The 26,791-nt window shown below is 47.4% G+C and overlaps 2 protein-coding genes across 7 annotated transcripts in view; one reads left to right on the top strand and one right to left on the bottom strand.

The window, feature by feature from the left end:
• Positions 1–26,791, bottom strand: part of Actbeta (inhibin subunit beta) — a 210,623-nt gene that overhangs the window by 85,246 nt on the left and 98,586 nt on the right. The window lies entirely within an intron of this gene.
• The window catches only part of LOC142572699 (uncharacterized), a 231,350-nt gene that overhangs the window by 176,427 nt on the left and 28,132 nt on the right, over positions 1–26,791 (top strand). For 4 of the 6 annotated variants that reach the window (XM_075681995.1, XM_075681997.1, XM_075681999.1 and 1 more), the window contains exon 4: positions 15,591–15,616. The exons of the other annotated variants lie outside the window; for them this stretch is intronic. In XM_075681995.1, the coding sequence (XP_075538110.1) occupies positions 15,591–15,616 (26 nt within the window). The remainder of the gene's footprint in view (positions 1–15,590; positions 15,617–26,791) is intronic. 6 annotated transcript variants of the gene reach the window in all.

Below are 26,791 nucleotides of genomic sequence, written 5' to 3'. Positions count from 1 at the left end.
ACAGTGCACGGACGCAGACGGTCGACGTAGACGTCGTCTCACGGCTGGCATTCGGACGTGCCACGTCATTGCGCACGCTACGAGCGGGCACAACACGATGCGTCCAAAACCCCAGGCCCGACCACGAGTCTCGTCTGATGCCATAAAATGAAAACGCAAGATATCTGCATCCCCAACTTCTGCGCGCGGGCCAGATCGGCCCGGAGGGGCGCAGCCGTGCCCCGCAGTGCCGACTCGATCGTCGCTCTCTAGCCTTCCCGCATCCCTTCCGTGTGTACTAACCCTTTTGCCGGCGGATCCTCCCTATTTCCCCAGCATTTCGTTTTTTATTCCCCCTTCCATAGCTGCTCTCTATCTCTTGTTCTTTCCCGCGCTGGTCTCGTTTCGACTTTGGCAGTCCGAGTGAGTAGCGGCAGCAGAGGTTGGATGCCGGTCCGCGTTGTGCTCCCGTTTCGGCGCGACGGGGTGGGTTGGGTAGCAGTGCAAGAGTGCATATACAACGGCTCTGACCGCTCCCTCTTTTCCAGCCCACGGTGCTGCTTCCTCCTAGCCCCGCCGCCGCTCTCCCGGCCTGCCACTACTTGGAAGGAGGCCAAACCCTCCCCGAGAGACGCTGTCCGGACGGCGAAGTAGTTTTATTTACGAGACGGCGTCTGTGTCCCGCTCGCCCCGAGCGGGGCTTCCTCCTTCACGCTCTCCCCAGTCTCGGGTCCCGGTTTCCCGGCGCTTCCCCGATGCGCCCCTATCGGGATATTTCTGTTTTTCGCCGCTCCCCGACCGGTCCCCCTGCCGACTTTCCCCGACTCGCCGTCTCTTTCGCCCGCTCCGTGTTTTCCTGTCGGGCGCAGTGGCGTCGTCGCTCAACTTGCGCCACTACACAGCGTGGCGCGCTAGCCGGGCCGTGTGCATTACAGGTGCACTGTGCCGGACAATGCGCCCAGCGCATTCGGGACATTTCTCTTAAGCGGCAAACTGTTACGGGATCACTCGGCTAATTGCTTTTACGTCCGCCGGTGACTATCGCAGCGATGCAGGAGTACTTTGCGAGAAGTCGATAAATAAAGGGAAAAACTGAACATTATACGCAGCGAGGAATCAAACTCCCGTCTAAGGCTTTATTATTCGGCCACTATTTATTTTCTTCCGCGGTATACTTATGCGGGCCACGAATTACTCTTGCGGGAAACAGACAGACAACCGAGCCTTCCCGTTCACTCGCACGGCGATGCGGACTCATACAACGAGCCCCGTGAAATTGCTGTTCGTCCTCGAGAACCCTGCAGCCACTGCACCAACGCTACATCAGAGACGAATGCTGCGCCCGGGCAGTGCGGTCGCGCCGCCAGCTGCTGTGATTGGCTGGCGCGCTGTGAGTGTACTGACGCCACGTTCTGAAAGCTTGTCCGTAAACGAGCACATATAGCTGAGTGAATTCCAGCGAGGCCATTGTTAAGAAGCGGAAAGCACGCTAGGTGAGAGAAGCAAGAAACTTCTCCTCCATCGGGAAGCGCTACTTCCACAAACGAAGACTGGAGGAGTCGGTTGGTTAGTTGGCTTTGCTCTAAACATGGGCACATGCGCACTAGCCAGGAATTACCAAGAATCAGGTGGAATTTGAATCGTCACCGAATGAGCGTTTTCTTATAACCATTCCGGAAAAGAATTGTGGCGCGCATCTACGTTTCTTTAACCCATGCGACATGAGACGGCGCAAGACTCACTGCGCATAATATTGCGCCAGCTATTCCGTCACTGATTTTCGTAAATTATGGACGGAACTGCACCTTTCTTTTTTTTCTTTTGCAATAAAAAAAGTGTTTTTCGCGCACAGCAGTTGTCAGCAAAGTCCACCGGACATCCTCGCACACTAGCATAGCTGGGGTGCATGTAGACCAGAACCCTTGGCTGCGACGCAATTATTAAGATCCACCGATAGATTGGTCGGCCCACAAACGAAACAAAGCAGTCCGACTTTCTGGTACGCGATCAGCTTGGGTCTGTGCCAGTTATAGAGTGAACGGCTGATTTCTTATTATTTTGTGTTGCGGCGTGGATGGCAGGCCGGACTGTCGGCTTGATTAACGCGCCCTTTCCTTTTCGCCGTTTTTGTTCTTCCGTGTAGCTCTATACAAGAACAAAGGAGCTGTTTTTTTTATAGGCTCTCTTCTCGTCATCTTTCGTGAGCCACATCCCTGTGCGATGTGCATACGCGATTTTGGAAATGCTGTGCAGTTGTGCTTGGCCAACGCTCGACTAAGCCTGTTCTTCTCACTCAGGCGCCTCTTTTCATCATTAATTTGTGTTCATTTCCTGCGCACTTCCTAAACCCTCTGCCTTCAGGCTGGTGGGCGCTGCGCCCCTTCTTTAGGCAGTTGCCAGCCAGTGTCGGTCTCTTGTTATATTTGTATAATAATAATAATAATAATAATAATAATAATAATAATAATAATAATAATAATAATAATAATAATAATAATAATAATAATAATAATAATAATAATAATAATAATAATAATAATTTTTTACTGCACAAAGGAATGCAGAGTACAAGAAACGGGCCTGTCAACGCCACCAGTCACTTGAGGGACATGGCCCGGCAAGATCATCGTACGAGCGTGCAATATTTGCTGTACCATAGACATATAACAAGATAATGCAGAAGGATTAACAGTTAGGAAGCTTAACACGAACAAGAAGCAAAACATAAAGCAAGAGTCAACAATCGACGCCAAGACGATAAGATGCACATGTCTCAGAAATAATGACCAGCATATTTTACAAACGTTGAAGCAACTGTATGACAGTGAACAAATCATGTTTTTCAATGCCCTTTTTTGATGTAATGGAGAATGCCTCATTTGGCGAATCGTTCACATTTTTCGGCACATAAATACAAGGCCTAGCTCCACCATACATTGCTAAGGATCGCGGGACTACAAAGCGAACACTACTAAGAAAACTTCGGGGGCCTGTGTAACATACTTCAATATCACTGAACCAAAAATGCCCTAGCACCACAGTTTGCGTAAACAGAGTCCAGAAGCATGGAAGGCCAAACGCTGAGAAGATGTTACCTTTTGTGATTGACGGAGTGTTGCAGGCTGTGTTTTTTAAGTATGTTTTTTTAGCAAACAATCAGCACAGTTTTGTCATCGGGTGGGGCAGAAAGCAAAAAAAAAAAAGAACAGTAATCCCATATCGAAGAGTGCTCTATAGACCAAGGAATGCGCAATAGTCGTTTATTTTTTACTTGAAGCTGAACGATAGATTTAATGTGAAAGAATAACCACGCAGCGCACCTAAGCTTATCGCAAATGTGCGATAGTTGACTATGCCACGACATATCGCTGTCAAAGAATACTCCCAGGTATTTTACCGAGTTCACGTAGTTAACCGGCACGCATCGACAGGAATGACAGTTTCGACTGTTCAGGAAAATCGATTTCCTCTATTACGGTTAGCTTTAAATGGGACCTGAAGCAAACAAGTTGGGTTTTTGGGGCGTTAACCTTTAGACAGTTATCAGCGAACCAAGTCGTCGAACCAAGTCATCGTTTTGTCGACATTATTCTGAAGATTCGAGAGAGCCATCTTGTACGAAAAATGTTTGGACAGCAATACAATGTCGTCAGCGTATTGAAATATCAAACATTTCGAAACAATCCGAGATAAATCATTAATGGATATATTGAAAAGTAGAGGTGATAGAATGGAACCTTGAGGAACTCTGGCCTTCAGTGGAAGCTTACAACTTGCATTTATCGTTTTATCTAAGACAACAACTTGTGAACATTCTGCGAGATTGTTCTTGAGGACATCGTAAAATTGACCACTAAAACCACTGGAATATAGTTTTTGTAATAGAATCACGTGATGAAGTGTATCGAAAGCTTTAGATATGGTCCAAAAACAAAGCAACGCTAAACAGATTTTGATAAAGAGCTGAGAACAGTTCATCCGAGAACTCCTCCACAAGGGCTACCGTGCCAATATAGCGGTAACAAAACCAAACTGACGAGTCGACAAAATGAAAAATTTTTCAACAAAAGATGACCTGTACTTTAAAAGAAATTTTTCAATAACGTGAGAAAATATGGGCAGTATAGAAATAGGTCGATAATATTTCATATCATCCCTTTTCTCTCCTTTAAAAAGCGGTTCAACAATCGCGGCCTTAAGAGGAACCTTTAGATCGGGCCCGACTCCGACGCGGTCTAGACAAATACATGTAAAACGCAAAAACGTTTTTCTGAGATAACCCCTGGGTCGATTTTAATGAAATTTGTTGCATTTAAGTGAGAAAGATAACTTCTAGTTGCTGTCGGAAGCTGAATTTCGATTTAGGGCCTGAATTTTGTTAAAAAGGTTTTCAGAAATTTGGAGGTTTTAAAAATATAGAAGCCCGAAGTTTACAAATTAATAGCTCTGCGTGAAGGACAGATATCGCGCTTCTGTAAACGGCATACATCAGATTATTCAAAGCGGACAAATTTGCTATGTCAATTTATACCTTACGTTAATCTGTTAGGTTGTGCACAAGGGTTCTGCCAAAGCTGTATTTTCATTTTAAACTTTTTTTAGGATTTATGTGTAAAATATCAATTTTTGTCCGCTTTAGATGTACTATTAGATGCAATTAACAGAATTGTGATGCCAGTTGTCATTGCTGAGTTGCACAGTTGTGAACTTGATAGTTTCGCTTTCTGAAAATTTTGTATTTTTGAAAATTTTTAATAAAGAATTGACGGCCTAAATAAAAAATTTCGAAACCAGGAGTCACTAGATTTTTACTTTTTCTTTTAAATGCAACATTCCTCGTAAAATGTGGTCCAGTGGTTGTCGAGAAAAATAAATTCTCCTTTTACATGTATTTTGATAGGCGCACCCGAGTTAAAGCTTCCTCTTAAGCTATTTTGGGATAAGCGCGGTATCAAGAGAATTGTTCGACATGAAGAGTAGTATATCGGATAAGGCTGTAAAGTTCCTTTGTAGCAGATTCGCTGATAAACCTTCGATACCAGGAGGCTTAGTGTGCTTAAAGCTGAAAATTAATTCACGGAGTTCACTTTCAGAAATTCTAGGTAGAAATGCGGACGGTGACAGGGATTCTTTAAGCGTGTATTGGACGGTCTAACATGAACATGCGTTTTCGGAAGCCACTGCAAACAAATGGTTGAATCTATCTGAGATCTAGACTGATTCGCCTGGAAAGCAAGAAATTGGGCACATCTTTGAGGCATTTTTGCCACGAAGATAACTTATCAGTGACCATGTTTCTGGCGCATTCCTCAATTACTGCTGAAAATTTTCGAAAAAGTACTGGCGAATTGTGTATCTTATCAAAACAACCACCCTATTTCTTGCGGCTTTGTACACGAGACGTAGATTTTTTATTTTTTGAGGCATGTTGCATCGTTTCCAGAGCATGTCACTGTGAGAAATGGCACGCATTATGTCCATCGTCAACCACTTATAGTCCTTCCTAGGTTTCTGTATTACGACGCGTCTAGAAATGTTTTGAAAGTCTTTTATTTGGTCGCAAAAGATACTATACGCCTTCTGTGGTGAACTTGAATAAGTTATAGCAATCCAATTATAACTGTTAATGAGGTTGTCTAACACCCTCTGGTCGGTTGTAGTGATTTAAATTGAGGTATAATAATAATAATAATAATAATAATAATAATAATAATAATAATAATAATAATAATAATAATAATAATAATAATAATAATAATTAATTGATATACGTTAAGTGCCCGAGGGAATTAGAGAAGGGAGTGGAATGCATGGAAAATTAATGTATATAACATAGAAATGCGGCAAATCAGAAAACAAAAGTAACACAGGAATGCGGCAATACAGAAAACTATAACAGAAACAACCGTTAACTACGTATATTGCAGCAAAATGCAGATTACTGAAAACAAACAAGATCTACAGTAGCAGATGTAAACAAGACAGTGTCGGTAATTGCGGCAGTTGAAGTGGGCAGCCGGTTCCAATCGTTACTTGTCTTAGGAATGAATGAGCAAAAATATGAGTTACTTCGTTAGTTAGCCTACTTTATGAAGGTGATCTCTAGGGATGAAATGTACTCTGGCTCAGATAGAAGGACTTCTTTAAGATGGCGATGATGATAAATTTTTTGAAAGAGTGATAACCGAGACACTTTCCTTCGTAAAGAAAGAAGAGGAAGGTTCAAAGTAGCTTGCATGGTGGACGCACTAGACAGACGAGAGTAATTGTGAAGTATGAATATTGCGCTGCGATTTCGCACCGATTCCAAAGTTTGAATGATGCACTCAAGGCCGGGATCTCTCACACCGAGCATGCATATTCCAGTTTTAGGCGTACGAGCGATTTGTCGAGTAAAAGTTTCACTGAGTTTTTAAAGCTTTAATTAAAACCGAGTCAACATTACAGCTATGATTAAGATAAGTAAGCTCATTTGGGGTGTTCAAGTAATGCGGAGAACAAATTGCCGATGGTCTATACTCTGGTGCCATAGGTGCCGTGGAAAGTAAAACGCAGTCTAGAGAGGCACATAGTTACGTGGACTGGTTAGAACATGAGCGGATTTGGGGAAATCGGTGTGAGTTCGGTCGACAGCGGTGATTGGTAATCCGTGGAAGACAGAATTGGTAACATTAGCTTGATTTGGGCGGTCGGTTAATCTTGACAGTTTTCATTAAAAAATGCCCTAAAGACGAAGACGAAGTCGAAGGAACACATACGAACACATACCGGGACATCATGGGTTGCACTTGAATGAAATGGCTGATTCACTCGCACGAGCATCCCTCAACGGCCTTATCATATCTGTTTTGCCGACATCAGCTAATGTCACCGCGGCTAGGTACAGAAATTTCCCTATATCTCGAAAATCTGCAATATCCATGCTAACACCGTCTTCTGAATTCCACCATCTTGGCTTCCCATGGAATAATAGTTGTTGTCCTTCAAGGTCAATTGGAAGTTTGCTTTACAAAACTGAAATGTCGTATACCACCTATAAATATTTACTTACACCGGTCTGGTCTCGTTATCTCCCCTCTATATTCTGCTTGAAGTGCACATGAAACTATCGAACATTATTTTCTCTCGTGCCGCCGCTTTCTAAGACAAAGAAAACTATTAGAATACTCATTTACCAAACTTGGGCTATCGCTAACCTCGCCAACCATTCTTTCTTTTGGGGCAACTTCACTTGGATCCAGCCACAGGGATGCTTTTCTTGCAGTTTACAATTTTATTAGAGAGACAAAAAGAGTACCTTGCTGAATTTCAAAAGTTATCAATAATTTCTATGATTTAGTTTCTTTACGTTAAGTTATTTTATCAAAATTCTTAACAATATCTTCATTACACTTCTAAATTACAGTTCTATAGTCGCACGCTCCACTATTTAAATCCAGTTTCGCTTTACTTCTAAGAACAGGAAAAACCGCCTGCTTCTTGGCCAATCCCCCATAGTGGATATGTCACACTGTCTGGGATACAAAACAAGACAAACATAAGCGCCAGTCCTGTCGCATGTGTTCCTTCGACTTCGTCTTCCTCTTTAGCGCTTTTTTATGAAACCTGTTTATAGAATTGGTTTTACGTTAGACCTAGGCTTATGAGCTCCAAAGAAGTTTGAGTCTACACGAGCCTATCCCGATTATTCGAGTCCACGCGCGTATATGTGGGTCTGCTGAGCCATGTGAATCTCCCTAATATTTAGAGAGGCACAGAAGTAGGACAGAGGCTGACAAGCATTTCAGATAAAAAAAAAATACGCGTACAGTACATTGCGCGTACAGTAAATGCGCGTACAGTACGTTGGCGGAACAGCATACGTGCCAGGCTGTTGGAGCATGCGCTATACAAGATTTTATAGCACGGTTCCGGCCATTAACTGCAAATTGGTCGTCTGGTACGTTGCGCGGCGCGCTTACATTCGCATGCTTGTCCGTGCTGTGACTTTTTTTTTCCCCCACCCCTTCTTATGTTGAAAGAAACTACGGTAAGAAGACAAATTTCGACGCTCCATGTGTCACCACAGGCGAAAGGGGGCGCACACGAGCCAAGGCTAGAGAAACTACACGCGCGCGACTTTCTGCTCTAAGAGGGCACAAGTCATTCTCACCCCATCGCTACTCGCCACAACAACAGCGCTGCTCATCCGCGTCGACTAACAACTACATTTAAAAAAAAATTTCTTAAATGGTGACCGCGCTTCTGCGCGCAGTGTCTTTTAGCCGTCTCAACACCTTCTTTGTGACTGTCCTCGATATAATTTACAGAGACAATCACTCGCAACCGCGATAGCGCGCTTTGACCAAAGACCTCTCACAGAGGAACTTATTTTAAAATACCGCCATCACAAGCCATCGCAGCAGAGGGCGACTAGGGCACTGTTGCGGTTTTTGAGGGCGACAGAATTGGACAGGCGGCTGTAGCCTGAACAGATGTTGATAGTGCGGCAAGTGTCACTGTGCTGTGCGATGACAGTATTCGGTGCCAGTGACCGATTGTGATTGTGTGTCTACGCTCCTTCCTTTCCTTATCTCTACTTTGTTACCACTTTACCTCCCCCCTCTCTCCCCAGTGTAAGGTAGCCAACCGGACCTTTTTCTCTGGTTAACCTCCCTGCCTTTCCCCTTTCCTCTCTCTCTCTCTCTCTCTCTCTCTGGTTCAAGTCAGACGTGTCGCAGCCCATTCAAGAACTATTGATGCAGGACCTTACTAGAATATAGCGACGGCAAAACAGTGCGCCGCTTCACGACATCAGTGCAAAAGATGTCTCATAAAAAATTTTTCTCGCTTTTCACGCATTGACGCAGCACCACCAAGCTTAGGCGGTTACACGTCATTTGCAGTGAAGCACTGCATCCTCCCGCGCCTTGCTTCTTCCCACTTGAAAAGTAGCCGGCAGTAATCTAGTCTAGTCAACGTCCGCGCCTTTGCCTACTTGGCACGTGCCAACTGGGCAAAGTTTTCACGCTTTGATCCCGCGCTATAGCAGTAGCGCTTTGTTATCGATTTTCTGTTTTTTTTTTTCATGCAACGATGTGACACGAGATAACTCCTGTGTACTGAACGCTCTCGCTCTTTCTCGAATAGCTGAACCCAGTCATATCCGTTCACCTGCATGCTCCGAGACGATTGTAGCACTTTATAGCAAACGCTTGGTACTCAACGCTGCGCCGAGAAGAGAGAGAGAGAGAGAGAGAGAGAGAGAAAATTATGCATAGAAAGGCAGGGAGTTTAACAACACGTAGTTATAGTTGGCTACCCTGAATGGGGGTAGGGTTAAGGGGGATAAAAAGAGAAAGAGTGGAAGGGGGAAATGGAGAGGAAGAGAGACGAGCACGAAGAAACCGCGTAGACTTTAGAGCGGTAGGGGGCGCCGTTCTTAAAGTCTATCGTGAAGCCCCGTATACCGCAGGAACCTTAATAATGCGAGTAAGGCCTTCAGCGCGGATGTTCTTTGGGAGTACTAACCTAATGCTTTCAGTTCTGTCCCCTGCGTCGAGAAAGCTTACCGACGGAGAGTAGGGTGGCATTCAATCGACGGACGTCGACTGCGGTTGCTCTCATCGTCGCCGCCGAGTCATTGTTCACTTTGCTTTTGGGAAGAAGTTCGCCGAACAAACTGCTACGGTTTATCGCTGAACTTGGCCTCGCCTGGCAACCGTCAGCACTACGAGACATCTTTTGTAACTCCTTTTGGAACTTCCTGCTTCCTACGTACCAATGGGAACAAGAAGCGCTTCATAATCATGAAATATGTTTCCAGAAATTCCGCAATTAGTAACCATTTCGGCGGTCAACTGCTCCTGCAACTGGAACACGACGTCTTTCCATAGATTGGACAGGTGGTCTTTGATTACAATCTGCGCGAGTGGTAATGTAGAAAAAAAAAGAGAAAATAATTATGAGACAACGTCGGCACTGTATCTTGAACCACATTCATTCGAAAACTGGCCCAAGTCCTGGAAACAACCTCTACATTCTCGCGTCGCGAAGAGCTCGGTGAATTGACATATCACGATTTATTGACATGTCACGCTGTATTTACCGTTTCTGACATAGTGGCTGACGGCGTCAATGTCTGATATCGAAAATGTTTGACGGCGTCTGTGCCTCAGCAAGGCAACAATCTCCATAAGTTCGTTTTGTTTTATTTTTTTACCGCAAACTTACGCCTTCGCATAACAAACGCCCTAAGATAAATTACTGCTAAAACTTCTCCCCTCAATGTCACAGTCGTCGCCATAAAAGAAGTCTGAAGAGAAATGCAAGGTTGCTATCAAATTGGTCACTGTGTTCGTATGTAGAGGTTTGGCTGACTACAGAAGTACGCAAAAGCGAAATACGTGTTGCGAAAGCAATTTCAACTTCCTGCAGCACTTTACTGTTAAGCAGTCGATTTTGACAGAGTCTGATCTTGACATGTTTGCAGATTTTTGTCAGTAAAGTAAATACACATTGCACTAAAAAGATAACAAGAGCTCGACATAAAAATTGTTTAAGTGCGCGAGAATATAGCAGAACCTTCCACGTAGTATACAAATCGTCGATGACGCTGCTTGAATGGCAAATTAAGAACAAAATGTAGCGTTTGGCTTTCCTCTTCATCTGTAACAAGTGGGCTTTTTGGCAGAACAAACTAACTCGAATGCTAAAACAATGCTGGACCAGTATGCGCTGCTTCGATTCCCTACAGTTATCCTCAAGCTATCTTATCCGTATAGCAAAGTTAGGACCGAGTGCTAGTACTCGCTCGTACAAGATTCACCGATCGCATCCACTTTCGCCTGCTGTGATCATCTAAAAGTGCAATTTTCGCTTACAGCAAGATTTCCGGCTTTTACTTGCGTCAACACGGGCCAGCTACTTGGTTGTGGCGCAGCTTTATTTGAACTGTGGTACCACACGAATAATTCAACAGCATGAATCGCAGCTGTCGCTGTCTGTCAATTGCAGTTAAAGAAAATAGCAGGAAGACGTTTTATAAAAAGGAATCAGCCCCCTGTTTCAGATCTGTTACGTAATTCGAGGGTTTGTGCCCGTAGTTAGTTTTCGTAATACCTTGCCCGACGGGGTTGACCGACATGAAGGTATCCACACCTATAACGATATGACCGTTTATTACCGCGAATCCAGGCGAATATATCCATCCCCGCACGAGACACTGACAAGAATACAGGCCACTAACCTCAGGAGAGCACAGACTAGATCTGTACTTAGTCCAAAAAGGCTAGCTGCAATGACCGGTGGTGAATATCCACCAAACTGCAAACATTGTAGCTGTCCCCTTGCGGACCAAGATCGCATCTTGTGGGGATGCCAAAAGAACCCTCCCCCGAGAGAACTCTTCAGGCGAGCTCCCTCACATGACGAGTGGGAGAAAAAGACGAAAACTTCCAACCCGCAAGACCAGATACGGTTGGCGGAATGGGCTGATAGCGTCGCGGCAAAGCAGACGCCCACGCTAGCCCACACCGCTGGGAAAAAAAAATCCACTCACTTGACAATAAAAATTTTCTCTCTCTCTCTCTCTCTTTCGTAATACCTTGATACAATATGCGTACGGTTGCTTTTTAAATAAGTTAACGCGTCATTGCAGACTAGCCATGAACAGCTCTTCGTGAGCCCTATGAAAGCTAGAAGCGAGGGCTTTCTTTCATATCTACACATGTCCTCTCGAATAGGCAACGCAGTCGTGTGAATTAACTGGCTTTGTTGCATTTATTTTCATGCAGCTACATATTCTGCCCGGGCCGAAGAGGAAGTGACGGTGTCATTAATTTTGTCCAGAAAGAAAGAAAAGGACATTCGCGACGAGTCGTTAACGACCTTCTCAGTCGGAATGAGACGCATGGGAAAACGAGAGGCTTCCTCAGCTGTTGTTTTTGGCAAAGCAACCTTTAATAGAAATCATGGAAAAAGAAGAGATAGATAGATAGATAGATAGAGATAGATAGATAGATAGAGAGAGAGAGAGATAGAGAGAGAGAGAGAGAGAGAGAGAGAGAGAGAGAGAGAGAGAGAGAGAAAAGAAGGCAGTGTCAGAAACTCGTTGTCTTTCTTATTTTTCTCATTTTGCTTGGTTTTATTCCACTTAACATGGACACATACACACTTCGAGATATTTCCCTTCTGGTCGTGCTTGCTGTTCACAGATTCATATGCGTTCTGAGCCTAACGCATACGACCCTGTAAAGCTCACGACGCTGTTTACGTTCCGGGCTATCATGGCGTCCAAGCTTCAGGCGTGTACCGAAGCATCGTAATCAAGCGTCGCACTACGCGTTAAGCGCGTTACTGGTTGCCTTGATCCTTGGTTAGCGCGAGGACTGAGTTTACTGTTATGGTCACAATGTGTAGGAAGCGATTACGGAAAGTTTACGGCTCGACAACACGACTAGTTATGGTTTTGCTTCGCGTGTGAAGCACGCGAAAGAATCACTGTAACGGCACTGGTGTTTTGCAGTGCTTCCAAAAGCTCTTGCCTCGAACGACGGTTATGCCGGTTTAAGGAAAACACATTAGTTTGTGTTTGCTCGCTCGCTGCGAATTTTCGTTTTTATTTCCTTATTATTATTATTATTATTATTTTGAGCGGACTACTGGGTAAGTGATAGTTCATACTCGTTTGCAGTCGTACACTAGGTTGTATCACTGCAATTCTGCCAGAATAATACGCCCTTTTCTTTGCTTCTTCTTCCTTTTTTTTTAAACGAAAATTTCTGCGGTAACAAGAGCGCAGCCAAAGTGCGCGGCCCTTGGAGAAGAGAATTCCTCTGAAACCAAGCACGAACGCCCTCATGTGCGTAATTCCGTCCACTATGAAACATTCGATAAATTTTCAGGTCAGCAATCGCGGTAAACGACATCCTTATTTCATACACAGCTCACTGTAGGCTGAGCTTAAGAACCTTAATTTCAAGCTTTAAGGCAAAAAAAAAAATAGCGTCAAGGAAAGATAAAGTACTATACATACTACCGAATACCCTGGTGTATTCACGCACAGACGCAAACGCACACGTGCGCGCGCGAGCGTTGATTTGTAGGCTTGCACATTTTACACGCGACAAGTGCGAGCACACATCTCTGGTGAGTACACCCAAAAAGGAACCTGCCGCGATGGACTAGTGGCTATGGCTTCCTTCTGTTGACACACGCGCGCGCGCTCACGTGTCAAGGTCATTGGTTTGATTCTTGGTCTCGGTGGTGGAATTTCAGCGGCGGTGGCGTAACACAATAAGTCTCCTCGACTGAGCCTTGCGTGCGTGTTAAAGAAGAAGACCAGATGGTCCAAGCTAGACAGTAACGCTCGACTACGGTGTCTTTCATAGTCCCTGTATTTCATTGGGACGTACTAAACCCATTGATTGATTGATTGATTGATTGATTGATTGATTGATTGATTGATTGATTGATTGATTGATTGATTGATTGATTGATTGATTGATTGATTGATTGATTGATTGAGACGGAATAGTGTCACGGGCCATCAAATAACATTCAAGAAATACTGCATGCGCCAGAGCAATTCACAAGAAGTAGCACTGGCCAATCGTGATGCTCATCTAGGTGCGATGTGCGTTTATCATGAGAACTTTGCATTAGCGCAAGCTTTTGGGCCAGTTGGTGCATGATGAACTTGAAAAAAGGGGGTACCAGCAAAAGACAAAGGACGCGCACACAAGGAAAATGCGTTAGATGCAACCACAAACTTACATGTTGTGAGAATCGTGTGACGTTAGCAGTGCTCTCCCCAGGACCAAGGCAAATGACCGATCCGATCGTTCGTCTCCTCTCTCTATGTGCCATAGCGCATGCAAACATTTCTTCGTCGATTACGAAAGTCCTTTACTATGTCAACACTTATCGGCGCGGGCAGTCGGCCAGTGACGAGGAGGTCTTACGAACGAAGACCTTCTGCAGTCGGACACTGCATGGCCTCCTTGGGAGGTAGCTTCTTCACAATGTTACCATCGGTGAGGCGAAGCCACGGCTTTTGTGAAGCCCAATGTGCAGGAGCAGATCATGTTTTGCAAAATAAGGAAACGAAAGAAAGGAAGAAAGTAAAGCAAGAGAGGAAGTGGGTAAGTTAACTACAAGTAAATTAACTATACCTTGTTACACGCAGAACAAGAAGGTGACCTGGCCAATTCATTCCCAACGCCAGCATGGTAGCGCCAAAAAATAAAAAAGTGAAAATGAAGAGAGATCAATTTGTTATCCTTTTTTATTATGCCTATCCTTTTCTCGGGGCTGCATTTCACCCGCTAACAACTTAAGGTTATCGCTCAGTGCAAGTCGCGCCTGCGTGGTTTGGAACTTACTCGAAGGTTATCGAAGGTTATTGACTTTATCTGTTGTGTCTGTTGTCACCGCATCATGTGTAATCTGATTGTATGCGCGATGCGAATTGTTTATTATTTTCTGGAAGGCACACGGGCACCAGCAATTACGCTGGAACCTTCGACGAGTCATGTATAAAAGCCTATGCGCTTGACCCGCGCATAAGATTTTCGGTGATCGCCGACTTTGCTCGCCACTATCGTTGTGCTTGAGTGATACTTGTTTTGCTGGGCACAAGTTCGCCGAATAAAGAAGTGTAACTCAGTTTTGACACTGCGTCGTTCTTCACTGTCACTACAGCGTGACATCTGGTGGAGGTTCTGGGTATCGATCCCAGATTAGTTTTGGTGGTCTCGTGATGCGCCTTCCGTTGGGACGTTCGTTCACCGACCGAAATGCCACCGACCTCTGAGGGCTCATGCGCTTCGCGTCGCTTCACGTCGCTTCACGCAGATAACAAGTCAATGAGTTGATAAGGATGATAAGGAGTGATGAGGGTTTATATGGGTCTCATCATGGTTGATAATGGTCCGACGTAGATGGATAAGGTACGAAAGAGCGATAAAGATTTATAATGGTCGGAACAATTTTGATAAGGTTGATAAGAATCGATAAGAGTTGATAAGGGTTGGATCATGTCCGATAAGGTTGACTAGGCAGATAAGAGTTTACAAAGATAGGATCAATTGTAATAAGTTTGATACCAACCGATAAGGGTTGATAAGACGCTAATCGAGTCCGACAAGGTTGATAACAACCGATCAGAATTGATAAGTGTAGGATCTAGTCCGATAACTTTGATAACGATTGATGAGGGTTGATAAGGGTTCACAAGGATCGGATCAATGGCGATAAGTTTGATACCAACCGATAAATGTTGATAAGGAGCGGATCGAGTCCAATAAGGTTGATAACAACCGATAATGATTGATAAGCGTAGGTCTAGTCCGATATCATTGATAACAACCGATAAGGGCTGATAAGGGTTTATACTGGTAAGATCAAGTTTCATAACAGTGATCATAACACCGGGCTGCGTAGAGATGAGCAAGTGGCACAATGCTTACGCACTTACAATTGCCAGAGGAGCTTGTGCGTGATTCTTCTTTTGTATTTTTTCCGTAAGTGCACTGAGAAAGCAAGTTTCTTGAAAAAATTGTGGGGGAAAACAAAGGAAGTAATCGAGACCGGATTGAAGAAGTATCTGTGTTCTTTTTCTTTCTTTTTAGATTGCATGGACGACACAAAACTAACGGTAAGTAATTGAGACGTGGAGCACGTGGAGTGGACGCATTATTGTGTGGAAATCGGCGACTTGGGCTCGAAACGAGGCACCATTACCGCTTGGCGCAAGCCAGTTTCAAAATTTTCGCAACTGTTTGTTTAGGCGTCTCAGTGAAGCATTTCCGCGACGATACCAAATACAGTGTTGAATTGCCAAATCTTACAACTCCTAATGTCCTGGCTCACTGAACCAGACTCTTTTGCGTCACCCTGCATTTGCGCTTTGCTTTAAAACTAACAAAAGAACGCAAAAAAAGAAGAAGAATGCCGGTGGCGAGACCCATTTTAAGATATCTGCTAGCATTTCGAGAAACGCTGCCTGGCAAGAAACAAAGAAGAAAGAAATAATCACCGAAGATTACGTTACTCCCTAATCGAAAATTTGAGCGCAGCTCTATACGTGTTTTCATTTCGCAATATATTGAGGCATCGCACCGGTCACCGCACCAAATGATGGAGTCTCAAGGCGCGGCGCTATGTATAGACCTGCCACAACGTTGCCGCCTCTCGGCAACTGCAGCTTACGCAACCGTAGTCATTACCGGGAAACGCTTGTGGCGAACGCTGCGCGCGAAGGCGAGATTTCTGGTTCTTTTTTTTCTTTCCCCCGGACGGCCGGCGCCGGCGCTGCCGCTGATACGCGAACGTGATCATTGTCCGGTAGTGCTTCAAGGTGGCTTCCTCCGCTTTCCTCCCCGCGCTCTCTTCGATATCGCAGTCTCATGCTTTTCTCCTCACCCTTTTATTATCCTCCTCCGCTTTCCGTCTCATGCTTTCACAGTAGCGTCCTCTTCCGCTTTCCTCCTCGCTTTCTATTTGATATCGCCTTCTTTCATTTCCCGCTGTGCTCCGCGATCGCTCGGTTACGCCGACGCTCAACACAGGAACGGGCGCCGGCGCTCTAAAGAGGTCTGGGAGTTCGAGACCGCGCTTGTCTTTCCTTTCCTTAATAGTCTGGTGGCTTAGGGCCGCCTTCCTCGACTCTGAAAATTATTTTTAGAGCTTTACAACGAACAGTCCGAAACATAAGCGTTCGATGGCCTGGTTTTGATACCTTCAGGCTTTTTGGCTACACGTTGCTGCCGTTGCACACGCAGTGCAAAACACGTTGCACCGAGTGAAATCAGTTGATTGCACACGACACCCTTACAAAAAAAATGTACATGGCATTCAATTGCATCTTATTAGAGAGTTTACTGAGAGTCACAAAACTCGAGAGAAACGCAACAGAATTTCTATAGCGACTTTTACAAGGACAGGAAAGCCAGGCGACGGCGAAGAGTGGGTGTGCGACTGCATGGCAAATGCATGCTAGCAAACCGATAATAACTGACGTCCCTTATAGATGGAACAATCGGCAGCGTTTGCTCTGGTGACGTAAGGCACACAATTCTGCTGACGTCATGACGTGCGAGAGATGGACCACAAAAAATTCAGATCTGAGGCAACGGTTGTCTTCGTTCTTTCTCTTTTATTGTATTTCTGGCTTCGCCACTGCGCGCAGTAATGAAATGTTCGCGAAAATTGAACGTCACGGCATTCTGTACACACGTCGCGCGCGTGAGTACTTCAGAACCTGTTTACGCCGTCAAAGGTGGATTACGGTCCCATAAGATACATTGTGGTTGGTAACAAAGTGCGCAGTGCAGTTACAGGGCAAGTAACAAAAAACTAAGCAGTGCATAAGAGCCGTGGTTAGCACGGCGTATACTGTTGGTTAAGTTTCGTAGTTGCTAGTGCCGACACACGCCGACCGGAAAGGCGCGAGAGTGATTCACACTTTACGACTCCGTAAACTACAGGCGTCCCGCATGCTGCGCTAAACTGCACCACTAGCTCATGCGTTGGTTCAATAAAGCACTGCTTCGCGTGAAAGTATTGCATTTCTGAACGCGGCAGTCCAGTGGCTGTCAACATCGTTTACAACGTCAAGTACCCTGTTGAAGAGTGCTCGCAAAAAAAAAAAAACAACAACAACAAGAGGATATAAAACAGCACGCGACCAGGGATGGAAATCGGGGTGTAGAGTGTGTATAGAGAAGAGACTGTGGGGCTGAAAGCGAGCGATTTGCAGTAGTGCCACGTTCGTCGCAAACATTAGCGAACGTGTACTATCATCTAGTGTACGAGCTTTGAGACAGGATTCTTCAAAACGCAACGCGACTCGATTTTTAACGTCTCAATCGCTGCGTGGCGTTTGTTGAGTTCGTTGTCTCTGTGCCTTTGCCGAATGTCAAATATAGCCTCGTGTACAGAGCTTGCCTGCTAGACAAGATTGCTGCTCTCGCGGTGCCCGAGTTCTCGTTGTCGAAGTGACGTTCGTATGACCACAGCTAATCACTCGCCGAGAGGCGGCAGTTATACATGACCCGGTAGCATCGCGTTATGCGGGTCACTGGCATAACCGTTCTGTTATTTACCACGCGTGTCACAGCCTTACAACTCTGGTCAAACATGTTCCTTTAGTTGAATATGCAGAGCGCGTAAAATGTTTTCTTCCAACTTCTTCGGACTGCGTGAAGAAGTCCGTGCAGTTATATTAAGAGACTTAGTTTTTCTGTAGATTGTTCAGCTTCTTTTAACGGTCCCTCTGTGTGCGTGCGTGCGTGCGTGCGATCAACATGTTGTTTGGCCATATATAGCTGTCGCAATAAGTAGTAAAACGCCAGTAAACAATAGAGTAGGAGAAGTTACTTCGGCGATATTGAATACGCGACCTGTCGTTCTTGTAAGCTGACGCTTTAACCCACACCACCGTGATCACATCAGCAAGATGCCGGCTCGAAGAGGATTCGGAGGTGGCGAAACGGCCGTCCCGGTGCGCACTCCCGTTGCCCGAGCTGGATGCGCATGAAGGCGGTCTCACCAGAGCCAAGTCAATAATGGGAACACCGATGTGGTTGATGACTCCCCCGAAGCGAACCCCGAGCTTCCATGCAGGCACGCCGTGACGAAGCGCTCTCATACTATTTTGACCACCGGCAATTTGTTAAGAAAACACCAAAAATTTGAGCACGTGGGAACATTTTGCACTTAGCCCATATTGGAGTTGAAGCTCATATCGGCACCGGCGAGAGCTCGCGCGAAGCGGCACAAACGGCACAGCCTATATTTGAGCGACCGTGCATGGTCGGTGTGGAAAGCGTGGAACCGAACTATCCGCCGAGACGAGTATAAAGGTTACTGAGGGATTCCGGTGGGTTTTGCGTGATTGGAGAGTCTCTTCGAAGGTTGCGCAAAAATACGTTACGGATTGCAGTATCGCCATTTCGCTTTCGTAGTTGAACCAGTGGATAAGGCGATAAGCGTATGAGGCGTCCCAACCTTAGGCCTGAAAACGCGGGTTCAACTTCCGGGCCTCACGCATTCTAATCGGGAGAGTTCCACAAAATTTGACTGGACCTTGCAAAATCTGAAATCGCTGAAATCTGGAGTCTTAATTTATTCTGCTTCGTCTTGTTCTCATCATCGCCGCCGTCATAATCGTCGCGGATTACTTCAGAAGCTGACATCCCATCACTGAAAACGGGGAATGAGACTTAACTCTCGTCAAACAACTATTCACGCATACAAAGAAAAAAGAAAAAGAAAGCAAATATAAGACCACGTAAAGCTGGAAACTATACGGTAGCTTGGTTCCAGGTATTGAACTCATCGATAAATCGCGTGGTTGTAAACTTCGCGTGCCGCACGCCTGTTTCCTCGGTGACGGAGAAGGGGGCAACGTACTCTCACGTAGCCGGCAGCAAGCCTTTACAGGTGGTTAACATTACCAGCGAGAAAAAAGAAAAGAACAACACGTTCGTGACGGTCGATAACGAACGCTGTCCGCGGCGTGTAAGCACGCCTGTGCAGCGCGCAGGTGCATAAAATACCGACATAGATCAATAATAACTGCAACTGCGCAACAAACCGCCGAGTGCGATACAAGCGGTGCTTTGCACTCGGTTTACCGTGCAGATTGTTAAGACAGAGAGCAAGAAAACATAAACGATGAAGGTAAGAACACCTGGTGGAATTGCTTTTTCTTTTTTTCTGGGCGCGAGTTTGAACCCGGTAGAGTAAGCCCTCCCGTGCGGCTCAATCTCTGGCGATTGAGGGATGCTAATGCTTAACCACGTCTGACGTGATTAATCCGCGCAAACGCTCGCTAGTATGCGCGCGGTAAACACGAAACATGGGCGATCAACAGCGCGGCCGCTGCTAGGGAGCACGTTAAACGAACCGGAATAACCTTTCTCTCGCGATGCTCACTGACTCCTATTTGGATCCGACTGCTGGTACGATCTGTTGGGAACTCGGCGCTGACGCCCGTGGTTGTACCTGGGTCGCAAGCCCCAAGGGTAGCGTTGGCCTGGCGGCCTGGGGTACAACTCGAAGCATCCGAAGGTCCCGGCAAAGCATGAGTCGACTGGTAACAACGAAACAACTTGTTTATTTTAACATCGCAAAGAGTTGGCGGTCAGGTTTGACCGAAGTAGAGAGACGGGAGAGCACTTCACTCAACGGAAGAAATCGGAGCCCTCCTCTGGCGTCCGGGGGCAGCTGTTTTTATACTCTCGCAGTTGAGGGCAAGAAGGAACCCCTCAAAAGACGAGCACGTGAATGTACAATGGGCTAATGGTGACGCACACTGTCGTAGCGACGCCGTAGCACCATGTCGTGGCGCTGCGCACGATCTCGTAGCACCTGGTCGTGGCGCTGCGCAGCACACTGTCGTGGCGCTGCCGGTCGGACACAATGACTGTAACGAGAAGATGGTCCCTGCTTTGGCATCGCCTGTTTCGGGCACAATGACTGGAACGAGATCCCTGCTTTGGCATCGCCTGTTTCGGGCCCAATAACTGGAATGAGATCCCTGCTTTGGCCTCGCCTGTTTCGGGCACAATGACTGGAACGAAATCCCTAGGCGGTCGCATCGCCGCAGACGCGCCTGGAAACACCTGGCGATGAGTGTTGCGGTGACGACGATCGGGCCAAAATGTCCGCCGCCCCGCCGCCGTCGCGCCGGCAAAACCACGTGTCGCAGGCGAAACGCAACAGACCGCCCCGCCGGGGAAAGGAGATCCCGATGGACAGGGGACTGCATCCGCTGTCCGGAGGGATGTCGCTCGATGATGCTCATAACCGAAGTCGGGCGTCCCTTGACGTTTCTTGAGCGCAGCGCACAGAGAAGGCCTCGTTCTCTCGTTCAGGTTCGCACGGGACACTGCAAAGTGACTTCGGGAGAGTTCACATTTTTGTTCTCGTTCCCGGCAAGCGTTAGAACTACGCTGAAAACTCAACCGCTCAGTCAGCAAGCACGGCACAACCCTCACTAAGCCCTGCCAGGCTCTTTCCCCTTTTTATACCACTGCCTAGTTCCTTACAGTAGTCTAGCATCACTCAGAACGCGTCCACAAATTGAAAAATTGCACTAGAAAGCATATCATCACTTTGAAACACTAAACAAAAGCAATATGTTAAAAAAAATCCTGCCTCAGGAAGAAAAACATCAGTAACAAACAATTTTGAGGCTGATTCCTACGTTAGGGGCTTCGACTTAAGCCATCGGCGTTACCGTTGAGACTCCCCTTTTTGTAACGCACCTCAAAGGAATATTGTTGTAAAGCGAGGCTCCAGCGCAGGAGGCGGCCATTTTTGGGAGAGATGGTCTGCAGCCATTGGAGAGGGCAGTGATCTGTCTCAATGATAAACCTCGAGCCGGCTAGATAGCATGACAATTTCTGAACGGCCCACACGAGACATGCACACTCTTTCTCGGTGGCGCTATACGCCTGCTCACGACTGGTCAGCTTACGACTAGCATACAGGACGGGGTGTTCTACTTCTCCATTTTCCCGTTGGCACAGTACAACGCCCATGCCTCGCTCACTAGCATCGCACTGAACAATGAACCCTTTTGTATAGTCTGGCGATCGTAGCACAGGCTGGCTTGTTAGGGCACTCTTTAGGGCGCTAAAAGCTCTTTCCTTTGTCTCGTCCCAGACGACTGTTTGAGGCTCTGTCTTTCTTAGAGCATCCGTCAGGGGAGCCGCGATATCAGAGTACCTAGGGATGTACCTCTGATAGTAGCCGGCGACACCTAAGAACGACCGAATATCGGTCTTTGTGCGCGGTTGCGGAAAGTCTCGCACAGCGGCCACTTTTATTTCAGAGGGGCGGCGACGACCCTGACCAATCACGTGACCGAGGTAGACAACCTCGGCCTGTGCTAACTGGCACTTAGGAGCCTTTACTGTCAAGCCTGCTTCGCGCAGGCGGGTTAGCACTGCCCGCAAGTGTGTCATATGCTCAGACCAGGATGCGGAGAATATCGCTACGTCGTCTAGATACGGTAAAGCGAATTCTTGCTGTCCCCGCAACACTTTATCCATGAGACTTGAAAAACAGTATGGCGCGTTCTTCAAACCAAAACTCAACACTTTAGGACGGAATGTTCCCATTGGTGAAATGAACGCCGCATACCTACTAGCCTCTTCTGTAAGTGGAACCTGCCAATAACCCCTGACAAGATCTAGGGTGGAAATAAACTGAGCGCTACTAACTTTCTCAAGGCGCTCCTCGATGTTAGGGATCGGATAAATTTGATCCTTAGTGATGGAATTAAGCCTGCGGTAGTCGACGCAAGGACGAGGTTCCTTGCCCGGTACCTCAACTAAAATCAAAGGGGAGGTATAATCACTCTCACCTGCCTCAATAACACCGAGCTGTAGCATTTTCTTTACCTCAGCCTCCATAATATCGCTCTGGCGGGGTGACACCCGATACGCCTTGGATCGTACTGGCTCTGTGGAGGTAAGTTCTATATCATGAGTAAGTACAGAAGTCCTACCAGGCCTCTCAGAGAACAGACCTTGAAACTCTTGTAATAGCTGGTGTAGTTCGGTTTTCTGCTCAGGCGACAGCGGTGCTTTACTGATAAGGTCACTAATGACTTGACCGGTGTCTTCCCTGTTCGTCACTGAGCCTAGTCCCGGAAGCTCGACCGGAAGCTCTTCAGGAACGTTTACCATCATGCACACCACTGCTTCCCTTTGTCTATAAGGTTTGAGCAGATTACAGTGGTAAACTTGCTGTGCTTTCCGCTTTCCTGGCAGACTTACCACGTAGTTAACGTCCGACAGTTTCTGAACAATTCGCGCTGGGCCCTCCCACTGCACGTCTAGTTTGTTGTTTAGCGATGTGCGCAATATCATGACCTCATCGCCAACCTCAAAACGACGGGCCCTGGCTGTCCGATCATAATAAACCTTGGCCCTCTGCTGGGCCTTTGTCATTGCTTCACCTGACAACTCCTGTGCCCTTCTTAAGCGTTCGAGGAGCTTAAGCACGTACTCCACCACGACTGGGTCGTCGCCCCTACCTTCCCATGATTCTCGAAGCATGCGAAGCGGAGATCGAAGCGAGCGACCGTACACCAGTTCAGCTGGCGAAAACCCCGTAGCCGCATGCGGCGCGGTCCTTAAAGCAAACATCACCCCAGGCAGACACAGCTCCCAGTCAGTTTGATGTTCAAAACACAAGGCTCTCAACACGCGCTTCATGACGGAGTGGAGCTTCTCAACGGAATTCGACTGTGGGTGGTACACTGAGCTGTGTAGCAGCTTTACCCCACACCTTTCGAGAAAAGTTGTCGTCAAAGCGCTAGTAAACACTGTGCCCTGATCTGATTGAATTTCTGCAGGAAAACCAACTCGCGCAAATATGGACAGTAGTGCATTAACTATCTCAACTGAGCTGAGTTCTTTAAGCGGCACTGCTTCAGGGAACTTTGTCGCTGGGCAGATCACAGTCAAAATGTGTCTGTACCCCGTGGCTGTTACCGGCAGAGGTCCCACAGTATCAATAACGAGCCGTCTAAAAGGCTCCGTAATGATAGGTACCAATTTCAACGGCGCCCTCGATTTGTCCCCTGGTTTGCCCACCCGCTGACAAGTGTCACATGTCCTCACGAAATGGTCTGCGTCCCGAAAACACCCTGGCCAATAGTACTCTTGCAAGAGACGGTCCTTAGTTTTCTTAACTCCTAGGTGTCCGGACCACGAACCCCCATGTGACAAGCGCAACAGATCCTGACGATAGCATTGAGGCACGACCAGCTGATCGAACTCCACTCCTCGGCGGTCTAGATACTTCCGGTACAGGACTCCACCTCTTTCCACAAAACGCGCAGTTTTCCTGGCGATACCTTCTTTGACATTGCAGCGCACGTTTTCCAGGCTGCCATCCTTTTTTTGCTCGGCTATCAAAGCCGTCCGGCTGACTTTTAGCAACCTATCAAGTCCGTCTGACGTAGGCGCGATGAGCAAATCAGTAGATAGCTCTTCTAACTTTCCCGCGTCGGGATTTTCCTCTCCAGTATCTGGCGCCTTCAACGCTACAGACTCAATTCTATTCTGTTCGGGCGTGCTCTGAATATCAGCTTGCTGCGCCTCTGACCCTTTTTCGTTGTTTGATAACGTCGGCCCCGCAACTACCGCCTTTGCAGCGAGCTCCCGAACCTTCGATCTGGTTAAGGCCTGAACACTAGCTTCACCAAACAAAAGCCCCTTCTCGCGCAGGAGGTGATCGGACCTGTTTGAAAATAGGTACGGGTACTGGGGTGGCAGCATAGATGACACTGCCGCCTCCGTCTCAAGCGCTCCGAAAGGTCCTTCAATAAGCACTTTTGCTACCGGCAGACACACGCTATGAGCTTCCACGGCTTGCTTGATCCACGCGCACTCGCCCGTGAACATATGGGGTTCTACGTAAGACGGGTGAACTACATCCATCGTAGCTGCGGAATCGCGAAGCACTCGGCACTCTTTCCCGTTTACGAGGAGGTCTCGCATGTAAGGCTCAAGAAGCTTCATGTTCTCGTCAGTGCTGCCTATTGAAAAAAACACAACTTTTGGTGTTGTTTCCGGACACTGCGCCGAAAAGTGACCCGGCTTCTGGCACGTATAACACAAGCGCGCTCGCCTCATCTCGAACCGCTTTCTGCGTTTGGCTGCCGCCGTCTCTTTACGTTTGGTCGGACTGCTTTCGCTCGCATCCGCACTACGCGTGTCCCCCTTTACTCTTATGGGTGTGAACTTCGGCCTCTCAAACTTCGAGCCAAATTCACCCTTTTGACCGTCCTTAGCTCCGCGAGCTCGACGCGTCACAAACTCCTCGGCTAGCTCAGCGGCTCTAGCCACCGTACTCACGTCTGGCCTATCCAAGACCCAGTATCGCACGTTCTCCGGTAACCGACTATAAAACTGTTCTAGCCCGAAACACTGCAGAACTTTATCGTGGTCACCAAACGCTTTCTCTTCTTTGAGCCACTCCTGCATGTTCGACATAAGCCTATACGCAAACTCTGTATATGACTCACTTTTGCCTTTCTCATTTTCCCGAAACTTCCGACGGAACGCTTCCGCAGACAGCCGGTACTTTTTTAGCAGACTCGATTTTACTTTGTCGAAATCCTCTGCTTCCTCTCTATCCAAGCGAGCGACTACGTCGGCCGCCTCGCCGGGTAACAAAGTGAGCAAGCGCTGTGGCCACGTTTCCCGAGAGAACCCCTGCTTCTCGCACGTTCGCTCAAAGTTAACCAGGAACAAACCAATGTCCTCTCCAAGCTTAAACGGCCGCATCAGGTCAGTCATTTTGAACAATACGCGTTCTCCTGCACCGTGTGCCTGACTTCCATTACGAGCGCGTTCCATCTCTACCTCGAGACGCTTCATTTCCAAAGCGTGTTCGCGCTCTTCTTTTTCTTTCTGCTCTTTAAGTTCGCGCTCCTGTCTTTTTGACCTCTCCTCAATAGTCTCAAGGCATTCCGACAGCTCGTCATCCTCAGCCTCTAACTCAAGAATAGCCGTTATCAGTTCCGGTTTTCTGAGTTTGTCCGAGACATCCAGACCCAACTCTCTTGCAAGCTCCAACAATTTCGGTTTGCGCAACGACTTCAAATCCATGGCTGCTCTGAATGCTGCTTTCTCTACTGCCTATTATTGTCTTGCCGCAACTAACCCGGCAGCAACGACAACCACAATTACCAGCTCTGTTTCTAACACTAACAAAAAGCCTGGCAAAGCTCAGTAGAAGAAAGTCCCGCACTCACCAAACCTCGCAGGCAGGAATTCCGCGCAGTCGTTCCGCTGCAGGCAACCAGTCGTCACACAGGGCTCGTTGCACTGCTCCCGGATCGTCGTTGAGCTGCTCAGCATACTGTCAACTGCATCTCTTTGCTGCTGGCCTCCGTTGTCGCGATCTCGCCGCTGGCAGACCGTTGTTTGAAGTCGTAGGCGATCTCACCGCTGGCAACCAGATATTTGGATCCGACTGCTGGTACGATCTGTTGGGAACTCGGCGCTGACGCCCGTGGTTGTACCTGGGTCGCAAGCCCCAAGGGTAGCGTTGGCCTGGCGGCCTGGGGTACAACTCGAAGCATCCGAAGGTCCCGGCAAAGCATGAGTCGACTGGTAACAACGAAACAACTTGTTTATTTTAACATCGCAAAGAGTTGGCGGTCAGGTTTGACCGAAGTAGAGAGACGGGAGAGCACTTCACTCAACGGAAGAAATCGGAGCCCTCCTCTGGCGTCCGGGGGCAGCTGTTTTTATACTCTCGCAGTTGAGGGCAAGAAGGAACCCCTCAAAAGACGAGCACGTGAATGTACAATGGGCTAATGGTGACGCACACTGTCGTAGCGACGCCGTAGCACCATGTCGTGGCGCTGCGCACGATCTCGTAGCACCTGGTCGTGGCGCTGCGCAGCACACTGTCGTGGCGCTGCCGGTCGGACACAATGACTGTAACGAGAAGATGGTCCCTGCTTTGGCATCGCCTGTTTCGGGCACAATGACTGGAACGAGATCCCTGCTTTGGCATCGCCTGTTTCGGGCCCAATAACTGGAATGAGATCCCTGCTTTGGCCTCGCCTGTTTCGGGCACAATGACTGGAACGAAATCCCTAGGCGGTCGCATCGCCGCAGACGCGCCTGGAAACACCTGGCGATGAGTGTTGCGGTGACGACGATCGGGCCAAAATGTCCGCCGCCCCGCCGCCGTCGCGCCGGCAAAACCACGTGTCGCAGGCGAAACGCAACACTCCCGAGAATGCTGCAGCGTGTGTGCGCGGCGGAACTTCCAACGCTGCGCCACAACAGGT

This window comes from Dermacentor variabilis, chromosome 2 (genome assembly GCF_050947875.1).
Source record: "Dermacentor variabilis isolate Ectoservices chromosome 2, ASM5094787v1, whole genome shotgun sequence".
Taxonomy (NCBI): Eukaryota; Metazoa; Arthropoda; class Arachnida; order Ixodida; family Ixodidae; genus Dermacentor; species Dermacentor variabilis.
This window is presented reverse-complemented; position numbering and strand designations above follow the sequence as displayed.